The 25704-nt window shown below is 41.4% G+C and overlaps 1 protein-coding gene across 4 annotated transcripts in view; it reads left to right on the top strand.

Annotated features, from left to right (window-relative positions):
- Positions 1 to 22723, top strand: part of GAPVD1 (GTPase activating protein and VPS9 domains 1) — a 70111-nt gene extending 47388 nt beyond the window's left edge. For 2 of the 4 annotated variants that reach the window (XM_065879653.1, XM_065879654.1), the window contains exons 13-25: positions 1461 to 1538; positions 1668 to 2038; positions 5377 to 5464; positions 6452 to 6532; positions 9920 to 10042; positions 11469 to 11598; positions 13671 to 13780; positions 14456 to 14615; positions 15636 to 15823; positions 16283 to 16496; positions 18703 to 18775; positions 20050 to 20247; positions 22211 to 22351. In XM_065879653.1, the coding sequence (XP_065735725.1) occupies positions 1461 to 1538; positions 1668 to 2038; positions 5377 to 5464; positions 6452 to 6532; positions 9920 to 10042; positions 11469 to 11598; positions 13671 to 13780; positions 14456 to 14615; positions 15636 to 15823; positions 16283 to 16496; positions 18703 to 18775; positions 20050 to 20247; positions 22211 to 22351 (1955 nt within the window). Of the gene's footprint in view, positions 1 to 1460; positions 1539 to 1667; positions 2039 to 5376; positions 5465 to 6451; positions 6533 to 9919; positions 10043 to 11468; positions 11599 to 13670; positions 13781 to 14455; positions 14616 to 15635; positions 15824 to 16282; positions 16497 to 18702; positions 18776 to 20049; positions 20248 to 22210 lie in introns of all 4 variants that reach the window. The other 2 variants (XM_065879658.1, XM_065879655.1) reach the window with 2 other exon arrangements.
- The last annotated feature ends 2981 nt before the right edge of the window (positions 22724 to 25704 follow it).

Raw genomic sequence — 25704 nt, forward strand, 5'->3', positions numbered from 1 at the left:
GCAGGTATGAGGATCTAGCTGTGTTCTATAAAGTTATACATTGAAGGAACTTGCAAAAATTTAGAAGTGTCACTCTTCTGGCTTATTATTTTGGAAAATATAATTATTTAAAAGGGTTATTTGTGTTAACCATTTAATAAGTATATTTAAATGAATTAACATAAAATTTTAATATAAAATTTATTAAATGTTTAAAATTTTTATTTATATATTCTTTTCAGTTTTAATTTCTAATATGGTAAATATCATTAGATATAACCAACATAAGTATGCTTTTAGGGTCAACAAATTTTAAGAATGTAAAAGTGTCCTAAGACCAAAATTTTGAGAACTGATATTCTAAACTATCTTTCATAATGATACACTATTTCTAATTTTTTAAAATGAAGGTAATTATAAGACACAGAACAAAAGGAAAATCAAATGGCAAAATAGTACTATTATTCATTATCAAAAAAGAGCTCAGACTCAAAAAGTTTAGAGGAATGGTTTCTTTTATATATTTGTAAGTTTTAGTCTCTGCATATTTTAATATCTCTGATTTTGGTTGTTTATAGACATATGCTTAGAGGAGTCATCTTTTACTCTGTAGTTTTAAAATATTGTACTTTAGCAGTTCAAGTTTGTGTTGTAGTATAATGTAGTATTACTCATTTTTTAAATAAATTTATTTATTAATTAATTTATTTATTGGCTGCGTTGGGTCTTCGTTGCTGTGCGAGGGCTTTCTCTAGTTGCGGCGAGCAGGGGCTACTCTTCGATGCGGTGTGCAGGCTTCTCGTTGCAGTGGCTTCTCGTTGCGGAACACAGGCTCTAGGCACGCAGGCTTCAGTACTTGTGGCACGCGGGCTCAGTAGTTGTGGCGCATGGGCTTAGTTGCTCCACAGCATGTGGGATCTTCCCAGACCAGGGCTCGAACCCGTGTCCCCTGCATTGGTAGGGGGATTCTTAACCACTGCACCACCAGGGAAGTCCCGTATTACTCATTTTTGTTATGAGTTCTCTTATAAATTGTCTTTTGCTGAAAGCAATATTAGAATTTCAAATTTTACAACTTTTTATTTATACTCCTCCTATAGGTAGTATTGCCCCTATTTTTATAGGTGGAGGGAAGGTGAGATTCAGGGAACTTGTGACATTCTAAAAATTTTGATGATTTACGTCTTCTGGCTCTGCTCTTTGCATTCACCATAGTACAGTTTGGCCATTAGAAGTAATAGGCAGTGGATGCTAGACTACTTAAATGTAATTAAAATCCATGTAAATATGTAGATAAAAACATAAAATGAATTTGAGGTAAGCAGAATATGCTATTTATTAGATCATGTTTTTTCTGATATGCCCCTCAAGTTGTAATTGGTCAAAAAGGAAGACTGTGGAAGAGAACCTTTTCATAGTGTTGAAACTCCAACTGAGTCATGAGTTCTGACTTGGTCACACAGTTTGCCCATCTCTTTTAGGTGCCCACCAGCTGACCTCTCCTCCTTCTCAGTCAGAGTCTCTCCTTGCCATGTTTGATCCACTGTCTTCACATGAAGGTAAAGTAGTCAAATGAACTTTTTGACTCTTGTTTTATCATGGACAGAAGAACAAAACCAAAACCCTTTGTTCATGCCTTTGTTGGACTTTGTTGTGTCTCAGCTGCAGACTTTTTTTCTGTGTTCCAGGGGCTTCTGCTGTAGTAAGGCCAAAGGTTCACTATGCCAGGCCATCGCATCCACCACCAGATCCCCCAATCCTGGAAGGAGCTGCAGGAGGAAACGAGGCCAGGTTGCCAAACTTCGGTTCCCATGTCTTAACTCCAGCTGAGATGGAGGCATTTAAGCAAAGGCATTCTTACCCTGAGAGATTAGTTCGCAGCAGGAGCTCTGATATAGTGTCTTCTGTCCGGCGACCTATGAGTGACCCCAGCTGGAACCGACGTCCAGGGAATGAAGAGCGAGAACTCCCCCAAGCCGCAGCCATTGGTGCTACTTCTTTGGTGGCTGCACCTCATTCATCATCTTCATCCCCGAGTAAGGACTCCTCAAGAGGAGAGGTATGGGACGCAGGCCTTGTAGAAAAACTTGCTAATTATGGTCAGCTTTAGTGTTCCATCTGCCTAGTTCTCTTGATACCTGAAATTAGTGTGGAATATATAAATCTACGATGAAGGGTGGACAGTAGTCATGATTAAAGGTGATTTGTCAATCCTATATGTCCATGACCGTAACCCATTAAAAAGCCTTTACTTTGGTTTTGTAATAATGTATCTTGCATTTTTATAATACTTTTAACTTTCCTCCAAGCAATTTCGTATCTCATTTAAACCTCACAGTTTCCTTCAGAAATGGTTAGAGGAAGTACTTTTTTTCTTTTTTTTCCAGTGCGTTACTATTTTTAATTTTGAAACAATCACAGAGTTACTAAAAAGTTGGAAGTAGATACAAAGAACCTCCCCCGCAACCATGTGGGAGTAAGTTGCCAACCTGATGCTCCAATGCTCCATCACCTATGAATACTTTAGTGTAAGTTTCCTACAAGCAAGCACCTTCCCCTACACATCATAGTACAACCATCAACATCAGGAAATTAAAATTCATACATTAATAATAATGTATCAGCGCTTCCCTGGTGGCACAGTGGTTGAGAGTCCGCCTGCCGCTGCAGGGGACATGGGTTTGTGCCCCGGTCCGGGAGGATTCCACATGCTGTGGAGTGGCTGGGCCCGTGAGCCATGGCCGCTGAGCCTGCGTGTCCGGAGTCTGTGCTCCGCAGCGGGAGGGGCCGCAGCAGTGAGAGGCCTGCGTACCGCAAAAAAAAATAAATTAAAAAAAAATAATGTATCAATATATTAATGATAATTTTCATACCCCATTCATGTGTCTCCTGTTGTCCCAGTAACATTCTTTATAGTGAAAGGATCCCATTCAAAATCACATCTTGTATTTAGTTGTTATGTCTTTTTAGGCTTTTTTTCTTTCTTTTTGGCTGCGTTGGGTCTTCGTTGTCACACGCAGGCTTTCTCTAGTTGCAGCGAGTGGGGGCTTCTTTTTGTTGTGGAGCACGGGCTCTAGGTGCATGCACAGGCTTCAGTAGTTGTGGCATGCGGCCTCAGTAGTTGTGGCTCGCGGGCCCTAGAGCGCAGGCTTGGTAGTTGTGGCGCATGGGTTTAGTTGCTCCGTGGCATGTGGGATCTTCTTGGACCAGGGCTCGAACCTATGTCCCCTGCACTGGCAGGTGGATTCTTAACCACTGCACCACCAGGGAAGTCCCTTTAGTCTCTTTCAGTCTAGGACATTTCCTCAGTTTCTCCTTGACTTTCACGACCTTTATACTCTTTTTAAAAAATTAATTAATTAATTAATTAATTTATTTTTGGCTGTATTGGGTCTTCATTGCTGTGCGTGGGCTTTCTCTAGTTGTAGTGAGTGGGGGCTACTCTTCATTGTGGTGCACAGGCTTCTCGTTGTGGTGGCTTCTCTTGTCGCGGAGCACGGGCTCTAGGCGCGCAGGCTTCAGTAGTTGCAGCATGCGGGCTTAGTCGTTGTGGTGCACGGGCTTAGTTGCTCTGCGGCATGTGGGATCTTCCTGGACCAGGGCTCGAACCCGTGTCCCCTGCATTGGTAGGCGGATTCTTAACCACTGCACCACCAGGGAAGTCCCTATAGTCTTGAAAGTTACAGGCGTTATTTTCTAGAGTGTCCCTCAGTTTGGGTCTGCTTGGTATTTTCTCATGAATAGATTCAGGTTATTCATCTTAGGCAGGAATATCACTAAAGTGACACTGTGTTCATTTCACTGCATGCTACCAGGTAGCACACAATTTAAATTTGTCCCACTACTCTGGTGCTCACTTGGATCATTTGATGAAGGTGTTGTCTGCCAGGCTTCACTACTGTAAGTTACTCTTTTCCCCTTTGTAATTAATAAGTATTTCTGGGAGGAGAGAGGCCGTTGAAAATATGTAAATATCCTGTTCCTTCTCAAATTTTAAATTTATCCACTTATTAATCATATCTATGGTCTTATGATTTTCTATTTTTAGTCAATGGGTTTGTTACGGCCATTTATTTTGAAGCCCAGTTGTCCCTGATTTGGCCAATGGTCACCCCTTCAAGCTGGCTCCTGTGTTCTTTCGACATTTGGGTATCTTTCTTTGAGTCTCTCTCTGCTTTCTGGATCAAAACGTTATAAGCTTGTATTGTGTCTGCTTTAGTCCTGGAATCAGCCATTTCTCCAAGGAGCCCTTTTTCCTTTTAGTAGAAAATGGTTTTTAGAAATGAGGATCTGGCTGTTAGGTGTGCTCTTTGCTGTAGGGGTGTAGCTGCTCCCAGGACCTCTCAGTTGACAGAGCTAGGGAGAGAGAGAGTGTGTGTGTGTATGTGTGTGTGTGTACATGCACATTAACGTGTATTTATTTCTATATCTTTCTCTTTATATGTATAGAACCATTTCCAGTCTAAAAACAATAGAATTCATTTCATCTTCCTTCCATTCCATATTTGCAGTTCCCTTCTCCAGCAGTGAGAAACCTGCTTTCATTATTCTTCATGTATGTACTCATTTGATCAGTCCCCCTGTATGTAATCAATATCCCGTCCCCACTGCTAAACCCTCCCTGGATGCCATTCCTCTGCTTAGATTCTGATATCCCATTCACATGGATGCCCTTAGAGAAGGTATTTTTAGTTCCAGTTTTGTAGATGAAAAAACAGAAATAAAATGATTTATCTAAAGTCACATGATAGGTTAGTACAGGAATTACAGTTCTGCCTTTTGACATGTGTCTTAATAATAACTCATTATAATTGGTGATCAAAACCTGAACTTTGAAGTTGGTCAGATCTAGGTTTGAGTCCTGGCTGTGCCCCATACAGTCTGTATAACTTTGGGAAGATGAGGAGATAACCTTCTTTAGCCTCATATTTCTCATCTATAAAAAGGGCTTAATAACAGTATTTATCTCTTAAGGCTACTGTGAAGTTTAAATGAGATAATATATGTCCTTACATTCAGTGTTTGGCACACAGTACATACATAGTTTTATTATTAATATTACTGCTACCATCTCTACTACCCCTCTAGATTTTATGTGCATTGCATTTATTCATCCCATATGAGTATTTATTGAGTGCCTACTCTATGCTAGACTCTGTATTAAGCTTTTGGTTTACTGACAGTAATGAGATAGTGCCTACCCTCAAGTGATCCATCATAGTCTGGTGCTTGAAAGGTATACATCCCTGTTCCAGAAGTTGCCTGTTACAACAATAAGAACAGTTTTGCTTTGAAGAAAAACTAGTGGTTTTTGTATTTCACAGACTAACTAAATCCTTTTCATAGTAATTTATCCTGCTGTCCAACTGCAAATAAAGCATCAAACTTTTTCTACAGACTGAAGAACGCAAAGATAGCGATGATGAGAAATCAGACAGGAACAGACCTTGGTGGAGAAAGCGTTTTGTTTCTGCCATGCCCAAAGGTAATTTTATAAAATATCAGAATGTGATATCAGCAACGAGAAGTAAAGCCCCAAAATCTCTTTCAGAGAGCCAAAATCTGACCTCCTCCGTGAGGCCTGTGGGGCCTCAGTTTCTTGCTGTTTTGAGGGTATGGAAAATGATTTCACTCAGGTGAATGCCAAGGTACAGCTTTGGAAGTGACAGTTCCTGTTCTTTGCAGGAAGTGGCAGCGGTTTCATAAATGAAAGGCAGGCAGGTCACGGTTGTTTAAATATCATATACCATTGAAGTTAAATATACAGGACTTTTGACATACGTATTGCTAATAATTATTTCAGGAAAAAGGGATGCTTTTAGTAAACAAACATTGAAAATTTATCCTTTACATTCCTGGAATAAACTTAAGCTTCTTATGTTTATGTTCATTGAGAATGATAATACCCTGAATATTAGTGTTTATTCTGGAATGCAGTTGTGTAGAATTGTTTGCTTTTCTTGTGAATAGCCTGACATCATACCAGTAGGTACTGAAATTTGAGTTGGCAAAAGCATCTCTTCCAGGAAGGAGAGATCATGCAGGATTAGAGGGAAGGGCTTCTTCCAAAGGCCTCTTCTCGGCTCTGTGATGCTCAGGAGCCGCGGAGCACCGCTTTCACGCCAGACTCAGCCCACTTTAGGAGGAGAGACTGAGGCTCAGAGCTTTGAATGTGTTGTGTTTTGAGCAGAGGTTAAGAGGCAGTGGTTTTGATTCAGTCCCAATAGATTCCTGTTAAATCATTCTTCCTGTGGCAGATGACCCCAGAGCAGATTCTGGAAGCTTCTTTAAGCACCTTCAATGCTATTTTAAGAATGATTATCAGTTGACACTCGGGATTTCTTAGCTTTTAAACTTTTCACCTTCCTTCCACTTAGAAATGTTGGCACACCAGTTAACTCCAGAATGACTGCTGTCTTCCGAGTAGTGCAGTATGTTATATGTCACACTACTGACTTTATTTAATTTCCAGCTCCTATACCATTTAGAAAGAAAGAAAAACAAGAAAAAGACAAAGATGATCTGGGGCCTGACAGATTCTCAACACTCACAGGTTTGTAGACCCATGGACTTCCTGGCTCCTTCATTCCCAGAGCACATATTTCATAACACTTTTTCTTGGGTGCCATAAGCGTTGCCTTCTTAGAAGAGTGTGTCTGTGTGTGTACAGTGGGGAGTATGTTCTTCATAGCTCTGTGGTTTCCAGTTGGCGGCCACAGTGAATCTCAGTGCGCTCTTCCTGCAGACCGCCACCACCATCATCATCCTCATTACCATAACTTCCGTTTATGATGAGGCCCCTGATCCTGAGCCTCTAGGCCTACCCTAGAACCCGACATTTTAGTGGGATGATGACACACAGTGCCTTTTAGGAAAGTGTGGTGATGGTTTTAGTGCTATGCATGCCATATCTTTGGATCATTGACTGAATAGTTTCCTTTAATGTTGATCGTAGAATTCTAAATTTATTTCCATCTATAGTTCTTGATTATTCAGGATCATTGTGAAATTCTATTTTACCTAATCACTTCCTTTTTTCGTGATAAGTGTTCGAACAATCTCGTAAATTTATAAACTTTACCAATTTTTTACAGCTTGAATCATTTTAACATTGCCATCTGACCCAAGGAAAATACAACTAGGGGTTGGGTTCTTACCTCATTCAGCATTTGTATTTTTGCAGCTTCTTTTTGGCATATTATGAATGAACACCCTAAAATGAAAAACTATGAGAGGTAGTGTTGATGACCCAACCTTGAGTTTGATAGCTGTATACTGTCTCCAGTGACTGAAGAACGTCTAGAGGGAAATTAATTTCTCACCTCTCTTTTTCTTGTCTTGATTTTAAATTATGTTATCCTACTAAGGTAAAATGAAGACTTTTATTTAAAAATGGGATAGGTTTCAAAAGAACATCCTCCTCAAAGAGCTCAGTGTAGTACAGGTAGAATCCCATTTCAGTGCATAGTTATTGTCATGTCTAGTTCTAAAATAAATGTAGACGTTTCCATGTCCTAGTGTACATCCCTGTTTATTTGATGCGGTGACTTGCCTGGAGTAAAGGGTTTTAAACAGCAGGAGCTGTGCTTTCAGGCCAGGTTCCCTGCTGAGAGCAGTCAAACCTATCTCATTCAGTCAACAAATGCTTGTTGAACATCTGACTCATGCCAGGCACTGTGCTAAGTGTGGTAGGTGTTCAGTCAAATCACACATGACTCTTGTTCTTTAGGGACTTACAGTCTTATTGAGAAGCAGTGGAAAGGCATCCTTTCGGCAAGATTTTTATGTTTTCTTACCATGCTCCTGGCTTTAGAACACCACCACCATTCACAGAGTAGAATGCTCTTAATAAAATCTCAGGTTTTCAAAATGTTGAATTAATAACTTTGGAGAAGTTATAAATTATTTTTTTACTCATGTCTTTAGGCAATACATTTTTCTTAGTCCTTGGTGCCTAAACTGTAAGCTAGGTAGAGTAAGTTTTTTTCCATAAAATATTTCACTTTGTTTGTGTTTGAGTCAAGCAGTTTAGCTTCCCTACTGGTGCAGAAATTTCTACCCACTCCTAATTAATGACCAAAAGAAAAGTATCATTAAGTCAATTTTTTAAAATGTTATGAGAGGGAATTTCTTAACAGTCTGTCCATAATCTCGCCGCCTTAATTTTCTTTTTTTCATGTTCTCTCCCAATCTTTCCTTATCTATACGTGGCTTTTCATGACGAAATCAGAGTGTGTATGTAACTTTGTATTCTTTTACCACATGTTATTTCATAAACCCTGTCCCAATTTCTGCTTGACATAGTTGGTTTTTTAATAATTTTTATTGGCTCTGAGATCATCTGTCATTATTTTATTGCGGTGTGAACATTCTCTTGCTTTTCGATATTTAAATTGTATCCATTTTTTTTTACTATGAAAATACTGTTCACAGCTTTGTATATATAACATTTTTTGTCTATTTTAATTGTCCTCAGATAAAATTTTTAAGAACGGTGTTACAGAAATAAAAGTTATAAACAACGTTATTGCTTTCAGTATGTTTAACCGATTTTTAGAGCCCTCAACAGCACTCAAAACCAATAGCAAAAAAAAGATTTTGTAATGATAAAGGTTTCATCAGTTTACATTTTGAAGAAGATCAGATTTTATTAGGACTCTATTATCATGCATTCAAACATCATTGTAGCAGAAAGATTATATTATTTTGGAAATCGTTTCTCCCTACAGTTTACCACAATTTTACAGAGACATGAACACTATTTTTTTCATGGAAACAAAAGAAGAGCCTATGAGCATACTACTTAACCTCTTCTACCTTGATTTCTTCTTCTTAAAAATGGGGGTGATAGTAGTACCTCCATGTAGGGTTGTTGCGATGATTAATTGAGATCATTCATATAAGGTGTTTAGCACAGTTCCTGGCACGTGGTACATGCTCAATAAATGTTATCTGCTGTTAATATTAGCTGCTATTAACACGTACACATATATAAATTCTAGTGATTTTTATCTGTTTTAAGACTTTTTAACAAATGGGATTCTACCAGAATGTAGACATTACCTGCTTGGCCTAGATCTGTCTCAGGAGTTTGCATTTCACTATGGAACTATATTTTGTCCCATAGATCTGTAGCACTTCTTTGCTTTGTTAACTGTTAATTAGTGACTCTGCCATCTGACTCCAAGAAAACATTTTGATGTGCTGATTTTGCTGCCCGGATAGTGGGCCAGTCAGTAACCAATGCTGCACCTGTGATTGTTATAAACTTTTTCTCTGTGCACCCCAGGTACAATTCCAGCACTCCTCAACAGTGTCTAGATTCTCTAGGAGTGCCTCTGACACCATTGCACGCACAGAAGTGCTCTAAATCCAGCAGCTGTACTGTCATAGTGAGATTTAGTAAGATAGAATATGAATATCTGAAGTTTCCAAATGTGGTGTAGTGAGAGAAATTCATGAAGGAAGAGTGGAGGAAGACATTTTAAAAGTATTATTTAAAAGGCTTTAATTTGAATTTGGAGTACTTTTTTTCCTCCTTTAGCATAGAGATGTCTGAATAAATGAAGTCTGCATATAAAAGTGCAGTGTTGGAAGTTCTGGTAGCATGAATTGATAATAACAGTGATTTGAGTGTAAACACTTTAGAAACCCGTCATCCATTCAGTCTGCACTGAACTTTTTGACACTGTCGTGCAGAATTCTGACGATGATGAGAAAGTGGAGTAATCCTCCCAATTTCGTGCTTTGGCAAGGCTCTCAGACCTAGAAATGGGATGAGTAGGCAGCTGCATGGTGCCTCTTATAACATTGAGATATGTGCTCTTTTTAAGTCTTACCTCCTAATCCGCCTTTGGGATTATGCTACTGGTGTCGTACTAACATCAGAGTGGGTGAAAATCAAGGGGAGCTAATTCTCTCCCTCTCCTTTCCCCTTCAGATGACCCGAGCCCTAGACTCAGTGCACAAACTCAGGTTGCTGAGGATATTCTGGACAAATACAGGAATGCCATTAAACGAACCAGTCCCAGTGAAGGAGCACTGGCAAACTACGAAAGTGCAGGTGATAATCGTGATAAAGAATGGAATAGTAACCTTCGTTTCACAGTGATAAAGGTGGTCTGAATTAAAAGTAACCTTGTAATAGCTGCTTTTGAAGAGTTGTCAGAAAAATATGGTACAATTCCCAAGATAAATTAGAGTATCTCTGGAAGAATCTCTGATAAAGTGAGTTGACTCAGGGCGGGATTCATAGGGAGCCTGAGAGGAGAACTTCCTACATTTTAAAAAAAATTTATATTTATTTTGGTTGTGCCGGGTCTTAGTCACGGCACAAGGGATCTTTGTTGCAGCACGTGGACTTCTGAGTTGCGGCATACGGTCTCTTAGTTGCAGCATGCGGGATCTAGTTCCCCAACCAGGGATCGAATCTGGCCTCCCGGAGTCTTACCCACCGGACGACCAGGGAAGTCCCATCCTACACCTTTTTTTTTGTTTTTGCAAAGTTTTAAAATAACAAAGAAGTTGAAGGAATAGTACAGTGAAGGTCTATATTCCATCTACCTAGACTTATCAATTGTTGACATTTTGCCACATTTTCTATATTTTTTTTTTCCTGAGGCATTTGAAACTATCTCCTAAGAATAAAGATATTTTTTCTACGTAGACACAGTATCTTTATTACACTAAGGAACTTTTATTTCTTTTGATTTTATACATGCATGTATTAACTAAATTGATTCATTAAAAACATAAAAACAACTGTGGGAACCACAGGTCTGTCCTAGCTGCACTTGTGAGTTCGTACCCAGCTCATTCTCAGGCAGTGGGAGCAGCCCTGGTAATGAGGTCCGGAGACCTCAGTGCAGCCTGGCCAAGGGGTTCACAGCCAGCTGTTTTCTGACTGGGCAGGATTCCATGTCTGTAAAATGAGGGTGTTACGTGAAATGATTTTTTTTTTTTTTTGCGGTACGCGGGCCTCTCTCACTGTTGTGGCCTCTCCCGTTGTGGAGCACAGGCTCCGGATGCGTAGGCTTAGCGGCCGTGGCTCACGGGCCCAGCCGCTCCGCGACATGTGGGATCCTCCCGGACCGGGGCACGAACCCGTGTCCCCCGCATCGGCAGGCGGACTCTCAACCACTGCGCCACCAGGGAAGCCCTGATATGATTTTTGAGGCCCCTTTTAGTTCTGTGGTTCAGTGATCGTGATTACAGAGTATTATCCTTATTAAGTTAATAAAGACTTTCATTGTTTTAGATTAGGATTCAGATAAGAAGTAAAACTATTTTCAACAACTGCTCTTTTGATATATTATCATTGCTATCAATAGTTTAGTTAAGTGTTTGAAGTTCCTTTTTCCTTTTTCTTTCAAAGAACTCTTGTTGGAAGGCACAAGTTAATTTATTGTTGAGTTGTTCTGAATACCTACCAGTGCCAGAATGTTCCAGATTAACCTGCTTATCCTTTTGGGGGGCTGGGTTTTGTTTAGAAGTTATGGGTGATGGTGAAAGTGCGCACGATTCGCCTCGTGACGAAACCCTGCAAAACATCTCAGCTGACGATCTCCCAGATTCCGCGAGCCAAGCCGCTCACCCTCAGGATTCAGCTTTCTCTTACAGGTATTTCTTTTATAGGATTTAGGACCTTTGGGTTTGAGCTTTTCATCACCATTGCAGTCACTTCAAGTCAGGTGTTTCATTGAGGCACTTAATAAGTGTGTAAAGCAGAGAGGTAAGAATGAAATACTATTCACTAAGAAGACTTTGCTTCCCTTGTGGATGTCATACATCAAAGGCTTTAATTCAGGGATTGAAAACAAAAACAAGAAAACCTCATATGCTCACAGGGGCCACATAAGTAATTTTATTTATTTATTTATTTATTTATGGCTGCGTTGGGTCTTTGTTGCTGCGCGTGTGCTTTCTCTAGTTACGGCGAGCGGGGGCTACTCTTCGTTGCGGTGCGCGGGCTTCTCATTGCGGTGGCTTCTCTTGTTGCGGAGCACGGGCTCTAGGCTCACAGGCTTCAAGTAGTTGTGGCTCGAGGGCTCTAGAGTGCAGGCTCAGTAGTTGTGGCACGTGGGCTTAGTTGCTCCACAGCATGTGGGATCTTCCCGGACCAGGGCTTGAACCCGTGTCTCCTGCATTGGCAGGTGGATTCTTAACCGCTGTGCCACCAGGGAAGCCCCACATGAGTAATTTAAATGGAACAGTGGCAGTGCCTGTGCCTGGGCAGAATTCCCAGCTCTGTGTGTGAGAGGTGCTAGGGCAGGACTGAAGTAGAAGGAGGGTCCACTGCAGAGTTGTTGAATGACCCACTGTCCCCAGTAAGCCTCCCAGTTTGGCATTCTCCTCATTACCTGTGCAGGTCTCTCCATTTCTAACAGGGCTTGAGAAAGAAAATGACTTTAGGAACCTGAAAAATTTGCTTTCGTTTCACAGGGAACCGGTGTTTTTCCAGACACGGATTATCACTTTTAAAGCACTAATCATCCGTCCATCTCTCTGTTTTTATCTATGACCTTACCTCTGTCTTTCTTTCTCTGTTTTTAAACTTTTTATTTTAGAAATATTCAAGTATGTACAGAAACGGAAGAGTCCAGTGATGTGCCTGTCACCCAGACTTAACAGTTACTAATACGTGGCCCATGTTGTTTCATGTTTACCTCCTCCCCCAATTAATTTAAAGCAGACTCTAAGCAGCATATCATTTTATTTTATTTATTTACTTTTATTGAGATATAGTTGATATATAACATTATATAAGTTTCAGGGGTACAACACAGTGATTCACAATTTTTAAAGATTTAAATTTTTATTTTCCAGCCATGACTTTACTGTTACATAGATTCGGAGTCTCTGCAAAGTAGGCAAATATTACATTTGTTTGGGTTGATTTGTAAGTTACTCGTTTTAGAGGAAGCAAACCAATAAGGAAGGACTCAGAACTAGTCAGATGAGGTGGACAAGTGATAATCCTGCAGGAGGAGCAAACTCTGGCTTGTTCTCGGAGATGTTTTGACTCCTTTTTTTGGATGGCAGCCTTGGACGCTTTGGAGAAGCTCTGGTCCACGCCCTACATTCCCCTCCCAGTATGAAGGGCTGCCCTGCTGTGGAGGGTGACGCCTTACCGAAGGGTGCTCTGCCTGGTGGTGGCAGGTGGTTCAGTGGCGGAAGTTGAAAAGAAGCAGGTTTTGGCTCAACACAGAGTTTCAAGCAGCAAGGCAACAGAAAGGGCTTCTTGTCGGGGGTCGGCTTGTCTTGTGGCAGGATCAACATTCCTCAAGAGATGTGGTAGAAGGCTTCCTAAATGTGGGTGGTGAGATGGATCTGATGACTTCTGCTGACTCCCTCCCAGCCTGGGCGTAATCCAGCCTCGACTGTCCTCGTAGTGCTTAGCGTAGAACTCAGCGTATGTTAGGAGGTCAAAAAGGGTTTGTTTGATTCTGGTGACTTTACCGAATGGTCCTTGCCCAGAGCACTTTTGCAGCCTTGCTTCTCAGGTAACTAGAAAGCCCACTCCTTAAGTGAGGTGTCAGTTAAGTTGAAAATTATCTTTTATTTATGACCACTTGAAACATTTGAGTCCTGACGTGGTAGCCTATTGATTTGTATAGTAAATATGATAATAGTTCATGAAATATGACCATATGTGAACAAAGAAATTAATGTATCTTCAACTCATCCTTCAGAGATGCAAAAAAGAAACTGAGGCTCGCTCTTTGTTCTGCGGATTCTGTTGCTTTCCCAGTGCTAACCCATTCAACAAGGAATGGTTTACCAGACCATACAGACCCAGAAGGTAAGTTGCTGCCTGATAGTTTATTTTTTCCTATATTTATACGTTGAACCATATGAATTGCCAGTATTCAACTGTATTTAAACTATACAGCAGGGCTTCCCTGGTGGCGCAGTGGTTAGGAATCCACCTGCCAGTGCAGGGGACACGGGTTCAAGCCCTGGTCCGGGAAGATCCCTCATGCCGCGGAGCAACTAAGCCCGTGTGCCACAACTACTGAGCCTGTGCTCTAGAGCCCACGAGCCACAACTACTGAGTCCGTGAGCCACAACTACTGAAGCCCACGCACCTAGAGTCCATGCTCCGCAACAAGAGAAGCCACCACAATGAGAAGCCCTAGCACCGCAATGAAGAGTAGCCCCCACTCACCACAACTAGAGAGTGCCCGCACTCAGCAACGAAGACCCAACATAGCCAAAAATAAATAAATAAAATAATAAATTTATTAAAAAAATAAACTACAGCAGTTCTGTACAGTTCAATGTAATACATTTATATTAGCTATCAGTTAAGGGCACTTTGATTATTGATGGCTCATTAAAATGTTCTCTGATTGATACTGCTTAGTTCTACTGATACAAGCGTAATTGACATCCCAAAGGCTGAGGGATGACCTTTAGCTTATGAAAAGCCTGTGGAAATTCTCAACAATAACAGAATTTTTATTTTTTTATTTAGACAATGAAATTGTCTGCTTCCTAAAAGTTCAAATAGCTGAAGCAATTAATTTACAAGATAAAAACTTAATGGCTCAACTTCAAGAAACAATGCGTTGTGTGTGCCGCTTTGATAACAGGACTTGTAGGAAACTACTGGCTTCTATCGCTGAGGACTATAGGTAATTATACCCCACATGTTTCACTTATACACCTCTTTTCAGCTGCAGGTATTTTCTTCTCAGTCCTTATTTCAGAAATGAATCTAGGCTCACCACAAAGTGCTTGGCTATGTTTACCTGGATGTAGATTTTCAAAGAATGCATTTGGCTATTTAGTCTGGAAATGTAGTTATAAATGAGCAGCTCTTCCTAACACAGAGTGCACTTTACTTCAGCTTTGCCCCGCCTTTAGCGGAGGGGACACCAGGATAACTAGGATATCATTTCCCTTTTTTAGAGGGATAGAAAAGACTGCTTCCTTGGACCAGGGAAGCAGGTGTAAGTCTTGGAATCACTACCCTTTGTCTGTTGCCAGTCCCTTGCTGACATTAAAATGTAGTTGAGAAGCTTAGGAAGTAAAGAGACTTAGGGAATGGGTGCTCTAATGATTGCTACGTTTAGACTATAAGCAAATAATTAGTGGTATGTTTAATGATCTAGCAGTATATTAATCTGTATTTTGTTGTCATTTTAGTCATTGTAGCAGTCAACTTCCTGTTAAGTATGAGGTTCTACCAGCATGGAGACTGCTCCAAAATAGCAGACCAACGATGCAAAGGGACTTAGCGATGTTTAGGGAATTAAGGGGCTAAGTGTTCAGCCCAGTAGATGATGTTCTTGACACACATGCAGAAGAGTTCTGTTTCTTTCTTTTTTTTTAATTGATTTACAATGTTATATTAGTTTCAGGTGTACAACATAGTGATTCGCTTTTTTTTACCGATTATACTCCACTTAAAGTTGTTATAAAACATTGGTTCTGTTCCCTGTGCTGTACATTACATCCTTGCATCTGGTTCTGTTTCTTGACCTGGAGCATAATTAGTCCTCAGGATGGTTGTCTGCAGCCTGACATGCTAATTTGTAAAACCAAAGTCTCCGGAGTAGTTTTTTCATTTAAGGGAAAATCAGGACTCTTAGTCTCCAAAGAAAGTGTGCACCGTGTATGTCTGATGTCCTGCAGAGCCTATTTCCTTTTAGGAAAAGGGCCCCCTATATTGCTTACCTCACTCGTTGTCGACAAGGACTGCAGACCACGCAGGCTCACCTGGAAAGGCTACTGCAAAGGGTTTTGCGGGACAAAGAGGTGGCCAATCGATACTTCACCACTGTCTGTGTGAGGTTGCTGCTTGAGAGCAAAGAAAAGAAGATCAGGGAATTCATTCAAGGTAACTAGAGACCTTTAGGTTAAGCTGTATGTTATTGGGAAGATTTGGGAATTTTTCTTTTGCTGCTTTTTTTGAGTACCTACCTGTCTAAGAGAAGTTCCTTAAATTAGCAATTATTTCTTAGTTATTAAACCTTGATGTCAAACCAATAAATTCCATGTTTATCCTGGATTGAATTTGGGAGAGGGCTTCCCTGGTGGCGCAGGGGTTGAGAGTCCGCCTGCCGATGCAGGGGACACGGGCTCGTGCCCCGGTCCGGGAAGATCCCACATGCCGCGGAGTGGCTGGGCCCGTGAGCCATGGCCGCTGAGCCTGCGCGTCCGGAGGCTGTGCTCCACAACGGGAGAGGCCACAACAGTGAGAGGCCCGCGTACTGCAAAAAAAAAAAAGAATCCTAATAATTTCCTATTTGAAATTATTCAAATACTGTATTTTAAAGATTATTATTTTGCATTGGAGACTTTCAGAAACTCACGGCAGCTGATGATAAAACTGCTCAGGTGGAAGATTTTCTGCAGTTCCTTTATGGCGCCATGGCCCAGGATGTCATATGGCAGAATGCGAGTGAGGAGCAGCTTCAGGATGCCCAGCTCGCCATTGAGCGAAGTGTGATGAATCGGATCTTCAAACTTGCCTTCTACCCTAATCAGGACGGGGACATACTCCGTGACCAGTGAGTGCTTCTAAGTGTAACGGCCTGTGTTGGACTAAGTAGGAATATACCAGCCAACCCCATTATTTTAGACAAGCTATACGTGAGACTTAGTGTCTGAGTAGTGAAGGAAAAAATACATGTTACCTTTTTTCACCTATCAGAGTTATCAGAAAGAATGAAAATACTCTGTTTTCAGAGATGTGGGGAATCAGGCTGGAGGGTGTATAAATTGGTACGGCCTTTGTGGAAGGCACTGCTGTTTACTCTGTCTCAGCTGTTCTTCCCTTCTTTCTTCTACCTACTCTTATCCTTCAGATCTTCACTCAGACATCACTTCCTCGGGGAAACGTTTCCTGGCCTTTCTGACTAGGTTAAATGCCCTGTCAGCCCTCCCTCAGGCCTGAATACCTTCCTTTAGCACTTGCCACAGTTGCGGTTTTACATTTGTTGGAGGCATGGTTTCTCAAGCTGGCACTACTGACATTTTGGGCCAGATAATTCTTTGGAGTGGGAGGCTGTCCTGTGCATTGTAGGACATTTATCAGCATCCCTGGCCTCTACATGCTACAGGCCAGTAGTACCCTGCCAGGTGTGAGAACCAAGGGTGTCTCCAGACATTGCCAGATGTCCCTTGGGGGCAGAATCGCCCCTGTTCCTGGCCACTGGTTTGTGTGATCGATTGATGAAAGCCTGTATCCCCCACTGGATTGTTCCCTCTGTGAGAGCAGCAGCATAGTGCTTTCATTCATCACTCCATCAGGGCATCCAGCACGGTGCGTGACTTCTGTTATAATATATGCTTATTATTTGTTTGGAATGAAAAGTTATATATTTGAAAATCAAAATATCTGGAACTGTATGGTATATGAATTATATCTCAATAAAGCCTATTCTTAAAAGTAAACCTAAAAAAATTAATCTTGAAAAAAAAAATCTGGAATGATAACAGTGGTTATTTTGGGGTAATGAGGCTATGGATGACTTAGCTTTTTTTTTTCCTCTTCTGCATTTTCTTGACCACTGCTTTACGATGCTGTTTCTGCCCCAAGCATGTTGAGATGGCCACCGTGCCCCCCAGCAGTGACACGGGCTCTCTCTGTGGGCGACTCTCAAGGGCCCATGTAATAGGGTGGGGCATTGGTTGTTTCCATAAGATTTTTTTTTCATGGAAATTTTACAATATTGTATGTACATTTGAGAAAGTTCACTTTCCTGTGGGTGGGTTAGGCTTATTCCAACCTGCCTCTCTCGCTTGTTCATAGTCTCAGAGGCTTTTTACCCCTCCCCAAGTTTCTGTGTGGAATTTGCCAAATGGGCCCTGTTTTCTTTCCAGAGCACCAGTTTTTGGCTTCCACAGTGGGATGAGGAATGGGGACATTCAAACTGTACTTACTGAAAAGAGCACCTTTGAAGCAGGTTCTTCCTACCCTCTCTTCCGTGGTGTTTCTGTAGGTTTGTAGAGTGGAGAGTTAATCCTGTGTTCTGGAAAGAACACTCGAAGTCAGGAAAGCTGGGTTTAGTCTCTGCTCCCTCCTAACCACTGTGTGGCCTTAGGCAAATCCTTCTCCTTTTTTTTTTTTTTTTTTTGCGGTACGCGGGCCTCTGCCGCGGAGCACAGGCTCTGGTCACACAGGCTCAGCGGCCATGGCTCACGGGCCCAGCTGCCCCCTGGCACGTGGGATCCTCCCGGACCGGGGCACGAACCCGCATCCCCCGCATCGGCAGGCGGACTCCCAACCACTGCACCACCAGGGAAGCCCCCTTCTCCTTTTTAAGCCTAGTTATTGTCATCTCTGAAATGAGAGGTGGAGTGTCCTCAGAGTCCCTTGTCTAAGCATCTCTGATCTTTGGTTTCTGACCCCTGATCCCTCTACTTCCTCTTGGCCTATTTACCAATTAGTTGTCCAATTAGCTTCTAGGCTAAGGGCTCCTCTGCTTTCTCCCTTGGAATGCTGTTCTAGTCCAGGAAAGGAGGGCTTCTCTACTCTTCTCCCTGCATCCCCTTGGCTCACTCAGCATTTCTAAGCAGATCCTAAATAGGAGATTTTTTTTTTTGACAAGACAGAGTACTTACAGCTAAGAGATAGTCTCAACTGTATTTGTAATCTGTATCTAGAAGTAAGTTTAAAACGTTTTAAATGTTTTGAAAAACATCAATTATGACTATCGGTGTACCTTATTTTCTGAAATATATATTTACTTATGTATTTTTTGGGGTTTTCAGAGTTCTTCATGAACATATTCAGAGATTGTCTAAAGTAGTGACTGCAAATCACAGAGCTCTTCAGATACCAGAGGTAATACAGGTTTATATAGTGTGGGTGGTATTATTGAATTAAAAATTGCTTGGTATACCATGTGCATCTTACCAGTTTTTCAAGGGAGCAGAATGTAATAAGTTGTACAACACCACTTGCACTAGGTGCAACTTGGTCTAACTGTAAAGTTCTCAAAGGTCCTTCCACGGATTAAAATTCCCTGGCCTGGGAAGGGACCTTAGTAGTGGAGAGGAGGGAGGGCCAGCATGGAGGAGCCCCTGCCCTGACACCAGCCCCTGCAGGCGGGTCTTCCTGTCCATAGCTCTGCTCCTTCTGGGGCAGCGGTGCTCTGCACCGATGCTTTTATAGTCACGTTTCTGCAGGAAGGTCCCATATGAAGAAGGGATCCGGTGGTACTTCAAAGAGTGTGAAAACTACTGTCCAGGAGAGGGAATTGAATCTCAATGTGACCTCAAAATTACCTTTTAGTTATTGATATTAGCATTTTTATCTGTCATACAACTCTTACAAAATCTGAAAATAGGAACATTTTAGGTATACGAGTTTTCTGGTTGTTTTATTAAAATCCAAACATGAAGGGGACTTCCCTGGCAGTCCAGTGGTTAAGACTCTGTGCTCCCAATGCAGTGGGCACGGGTTCATCCCTGATCAGGAAACTAAAATCCTGCATGCTGCATTGCGTGGCCAAAAAATAATAATAATAAAATCCAAACATAAATTGGCATAAAATTTTTAATTGTCTTCGATTTCTAGAACTACGGCAACAAAGGTACATATTAATTTTTAAAGTATCTTAAAAGTAGCTTGTTTGTGCTTTTGGAATCAGCTACAATACAGAGATAAGTTCCATTCTAGCTCTTTAAGAAAGATAAATGTTTGAAATTTTATGAGTTCTAGGTTCTGCGTTATCATATGCCTCTATTAATATATATCTGGGTGGTTTTTTTGTGGGGGGCCACGCCCGGGACTTGCGGGATCTTAGTTCCCCAACCAGGGATCTCACTGCCCAGGCCCGTGGCAGTGAGAGCAAAGAGTCCTAACCAATGGACTGCCAGGGAATTCCCCTGGGTGGTTTTATCTTAAAATGCAAAGCAAATAATTTAAAAGTTTAAAAGTTAAGCTTCACTCCTAAGCGGGAGGACGGGGAGGAATCGCGATTTGGTTTTACTGGAAAAAGGGAAAGGCAACAGCCTTACCCTTCGGCCTCCTGATGTGGAGGTCGCTCTGTTCGCTGCATGTAGTTGCCGTTTGATCCAAGATCTGTCTAACTAGCTCTGTGTTGTCTCACTTAGGTTTATCTTCGGGAGGCACCGTGGCCATCTGCACAGTCAGAAATCAGGACAATAAGTGCTTACAAGACGCCCCGGGACAAAGTGCAGTGCATCCTGAGAATGTGCTCCACGATCATGAACCTCCTGAGCCTGGCCAACGAGGACTCCGTCCCAGGAGCAGATGACTTCGTCCCTGTTTTGGTTTTTGTGTTGATAAAGGTGGGTCCCTCACTACTGTTAGTGAGAATAGTTTATTTGGTGTCCTGAGTCAGGTGGTGCAGATGTCACCAGATGTTAGAGACTTTGGCTCTTTTACAAGTTTCAAGCTCTGTGTTACCCAGAAAGGAAGTATCTAATGTCAAGTTTTGTTCTGTCCAGAAGTTAGGATTTTCAAAAGAAAGGAGGGGAGGACTAGATTGCTAGAACGTTTTCAGCTTTTAAAGCAGTGCCTGAAGGTCTTGGTTGGAACTCAGTAGATAATTACTGAACGAAAGAATGAATGAGGGCAAGTTCTTTTTATCATGTTTGTTTTTTTAAGTAAATTTATTTATTTGTTTTTGGCTGCGTTGGATTTTTGTTGCTGCACGTGGGCTTTCTCTAGTTGTGTCGAGTGGGGGCTACTCTTTGTTGCAGTGCGTGGGCTTCTCATTGCGGTGGCTTCTCTTGTTGCGGAGCACGGGCTATAGGCGTGCAGGCTCAGTTGCTCCAAGGCATGTGGGATCTTCCCGGACCAGGGCTCGAGCCTGTGTCCCCTGCATTGGCAAGCAGGTTCTTAACCACTGCGCCACCAGGGAAGCCCTTATCATGTTTTTACCATCTTCTTTCTCATTGAATTCTTCATAGTACTTATCACATAAACTACTACATTTACCAATCATCTTTCTCCTCTTTTAGCCTCATATTTTGTAATTGTACCTTTTTTTTTTTTTTTTTGCGGTACGCGGGCTTCTCACCGTTGTGGCCTCTCCCGTTGCGGAGCACAGGCTCCGGATGCGCAGGCTCAGCGTCCATGGCTCACGGGCCCAGTCGCTTTGCGGCATGTGGGATCTTCCCGGACCGGGGCACAAACCTGTGTCCCCTGCATTGGCAGGCGGACTCTCAACCACTGCGCCACCAGGGAAGCCCTACCATATTATTTTTAAAAGTACTGACATTTCTTTTCTTTTTTTGACTTTAAAGTTGCATCATTTAAACGGTTTATTTTGAACATTTTGGTCGGGGGGTGGGGAACCATATGGTTTGGGTGCACACAACCACCAAATAACTGCATCACCCATGTGTTCCAGTCAGCTCAGCCCTCTGTTGCTGTCTAAAGTATGTTTGACATATAGCTTACTAATTCTTAATGTTTGCAGTATTTCTGCAACCTGAACTCTTATCTCAGAGTCAGAACCTGTAGGATCAATGTGTGATCAGCCTTCATAACTTTTCCTGTTGCCCATTGCTCCGCTCTCTTCCACAGGTGATGTATTTAGTCTCTAGGCAGAGCCAGTTTAAGCTCCTTTGAAGGAGCAGGGCTTAGCCTGTCTTCCTAACTTAATACACTGTGTCCTTTCTCTCCACATGAAGGTGAAAAAGCAGGAAATGTTCTGTGTTACCTCTTGCAGCAGAGGACATACTCTCTTTTTAAGTCGTGTCCGTCCGTCCGCCCCCCCCCCCCCCCCCCGCAGCTGATTCTAGCTGGACTTAACTAACCAGATATAACTCAATTTGCCTACAGCATTTCTTTCCTTATCTAACATTCTGAAATCCTGGGATGTTGAGTAAATCCACTGGGATTAGTTCAGCCTCTTTAAGGACCAGGGAGGTCAAGTGCTTTGTTAGGATAGAAAGCTCTAGATAGTTCAGCTAGGATTAGAACCTGAGTAGCCTTTCCAGTACTGTTGCTACTCATAGTAGCTAGGGTTTACAGATTAGTTCCAGACAGGATTTGGGGGATTTTTTTCAAAAAGACTGGTATCTTTCTCTCTTTTTCTTTTTTTTTTTGGCTGTGCCGTACAGCATGTGGGATGTGGGATCTTAGTTCCCTAACCAGGGATCGAACATGTGCCCCCTGCAGTGGAAACATGGAAAAAAGACTAGTATCTCTCTCCACAGAAAAACATTTGAAGATGTTACTGTAAATTATATTTGCAGAGCTATACAGCTGAGTAATTGACTTTTTTATTTTTCACTTCTCTAGGCAAATCCACCCTGTTTGCTGTCCACTGTTCAGTACATCAGTAGCTTTTATGCCAGCTGTCTGTCTGGAGAGGAGTCTTATTGGTGGATGCAGTTCACAGCAGCAGTGGAATTCATTAAGACTATCGATGACCGAAAGTAACCAAGACCAAGGCCCACCAAGGCAGCAGACTGTTAGGGGGGCACACGGATCTCTTCGAAAATGTACCAGCTGCTTTGAAGGCTGAAGATTGTTTTTGTATAATATTGTACAGTGTTGAGACCTTTTAAAACAGATCTTTACTAAACAGATTAATGAGCTAACAAGCAGGTTCTCTTTTCTTTGGGCTCTTTTCCTTTCTGAGTTGCATATTTCATTAATTTCTTGTCCCCACGTAGAGACTAGTACTGCAAAAAGGGACCACATTTTTCAGGTATTTTGAAATACTGAAAAACAAAACAGAATCTCCTAGAAAATTCCTAGATTTCCGTTTATGGATACCCATTGTTTCTTTTCATTAAAAAAAAAAAAAAAGAGAGAGAATAGTACACCTCTTTTAAGGTGCTGTCTAATCTTATATGCATCTAATGGAAGGAAAATACCAGTTGCACTGAGGATTATAATAGTGGTGACATTAGTGGCATTATCTATAAATATACTCACCTAAATTGAAAAGCTAAGAAGTAAATGTAAATATAATATATATTTATATTTGATGTAATATGGACATCTTCAGATTCTAATAAACAAGGAATATTGCTGATAGTAGGTTGTCATGTACCCTCTTGTGAAATGGTTTCCTTGACAAAATTTAAGCTGAGCTTAAAAGCAAAAGGCGAACAAATACACAGAAGTATTTATTAAAGTGTAATACAGTTTATTGAACTTTCTAGGTGTGGAATTTGATGCACAGGGCTGCCTTTGATGAAGGGTATAGAAATCACTGAGTACATCACTTAGACATTTCTCACCATGGATGTCTTTGAGCCCGCAGTAGGAGATAGACTCTTTAATTGCCATACATTACATACAAAGGAACAGTAGATATCTAATACGTTCTTGTGGTACTTCTCATCTGAAATGCTAAATATAGTGTAGAAACCCCCAACAGAACTCCTTACAAACCTTTAACTGTAATATATTTTTGATGATGATTCACATTGAATGCACATACCAGGAATTCAGTGAATGTCACTTTATTAAAAACTAATTTGTATTGTCCGCTCTAGTGATACAAGTTTTACTAGTGATAAACTATTTTAATCAACCATACTATTCTTATGGGAAGAAGAATCTATTTTGGCAGGTTTCTGTGCCTTTGTTTCCCTCTTCTGAACAAAAGTATGCGTTTCTGTATTTTGGTTTGATTGTATGTTGATAATTAATCAGGAATGGGTTTTGGTGTCTGAGAAACTGGCCAAGGAAGCCCACCAAAGCTTCAAGCACATAGGTCATCACTGACTGGTTACACTTTTTATGTTTCCTAAACATGTTTAGCTTCTTTTATAAAACTTGGTCCCCTACTTTGAGTCTCTTGTTGCTGGCAGCATTTCCAGGCATTTTTAAGGGAACTGTGGCCAACAGCCTTGAGCAGATGGGTACAGAGGCTGTCTCCTCCCTCTCTCCAGGAACCGTGTGCTCCGTTGTTCCTAGAGAAGCTGGGTTTTCTTTATGCCTCGACCTCTTCTTGTTCCTTTATTCTAAAATGCTGAGGTAACAAGTTGCATAGGAGTGTAGGATGTGGTTTCTGCCTTTTAGGGGGAGATCAAAATTAAAGTAGTACTAAAAAAATGTCCTGTGAATGTTGGATCAAGAAATCTGTGTTGAGTCATGTACTTCATGGGCTGTAACTGTCAAGCTTGTCTAGGTCTTAGAAGTCAAATCCCATCATAAATACTTGACAAACTGTCTGTATCACTATTTCTAAGGCCTAGGGGGAGTTTAGCATTTGATTCAATAAATGTTAAGTCAATAGAAGACTTGGAATAGTTGAAATTCATTGTTTTGGGATTTAACTCATAGGTCAATGAGAGATTTCTCTCCCCCATGATGGTTACTAAATCTAGTCCATGTTGTCACTGTGGAAATAAATGTGAAGATGTGGACATTGCACAGGGCTCTTTCCTGTGGCAGAGAAGATGGTGAGTTTGGGGTGGTGGGTTTGTATTTTGTGGAGGCAGGAGATTGGACTCTGCAGTGGGCTGGAGATTGGGCTTGAGACAGTGTTGAGGGTAGGACCCCAGGGATTTGGCATCAGAGTTACACCTGAGGCATGTGGTGGCAGAGAAGCACAGCCCAGCTGTCTAAGCTGTTTTCCTCTGGAAACCTGTCAGGAGTAAGGACCACTTCAGCATCGACCATCACTGGTTTAATTTCATGACAGCGTTTATTACAGTGTTGATTTCTGAGTTTAGGAATTGGTAACTTTCTGCATGGTGGTGGTGGGGTGTGAGATAGGGAGTAATTTGATTTTGCTCTTTCAGGAAAGAGGAATAGTTGTTCTTTAGATGTTTCTTATCACACTTCCTCCCGGTACATAGTTTATATGAAGGATTGTGCAAAAGTATAAAATCACATATAGGAAACATTCGGTAGCCACCGATTATTACATGGAATTTACAAAGGTAATAAATGTTAAATGTTCACTGAAATCTTGTGGAATTGTGTAATGAAAAATCAGTTTATATTTTTTATTAATACTCTGCTTCTGGAGACAAGTAATAGAAATACAGATTGAAGATTGTCCTTGTAAAATTATTATTTTTTAAATCTAGTAAACATTTTGTTTTCTTTCTCTACTTTAGGTCAAATCTCAGCCACAGTTAGTGATTTCTCCTGCTTTTTCTTTTTAAAAACCTGCTTAGGAAAGCCTTTTTTATACAGATATGAAATCGCTGTAAGAGGATTAGGCTTCGTGAAGGGTCGAAAATAGATGTGGATGTGATGCATGGTTTTTCTTTCCCTGTTGTGTCCTGGAAGCCTTTAATGTAGACTTTCAACATACATGTTCCTGAGATGCATAAGTGAGAGAACAAAAACCCGCGCCAGACCGTGAAGAGGCCACGTTCTGGCCACGAGAAGCTGTAGCTGACTGCGTGCCCGTCGGCACCGTTTCCCCATTGCCTACCATGGGAATTACATGGGCCAAGTGAAGGTCGATGTTGTGAAGTTGTAACACTTCCTCTCTCTGATGAGATTGAGTGTGAAAAAGGAAAGTAGGAAACACTTGCTCAGAATTGTTAATGGATTGCATAGCAGTGATAGAAACGTTAGTGGACTCAGCTTCCTCCATTTATGTGTGTCCTAGACTTTCTCTTCCCTCCCCATTCCTGCTTTATTTCTTAAGGAAAAGTCTGCCCTGTTTTTAGTTCTTTTAACTCTAGTAAGTTTATCCTATGTGTAATGGCCATACTTTGGGGGGTGGGAGGGTGGGAATCAGAAACAGTCTTGAAGCTCAAAGAATTTTCTGTGAGTAGATGAATAGTGATGAGCTATTTGAGATACTTTGAATGCCA

The sequence above is a fragment of the Phocoena phocoena genome, chromosome 6 (genome assembly GCF_963924675.1).
Source record: "Phocoena phocoena chromosome 6, mPhoPho1.1, whole genome shotgun sequence".
Classification (NCBI taxonomy): domain Eukaryota; kingdom Metazoa; phylum Chordata; class Mammalia; order Artiodactyla; family Phocoenidae; genus Phocoena; species Phocoena phocoena.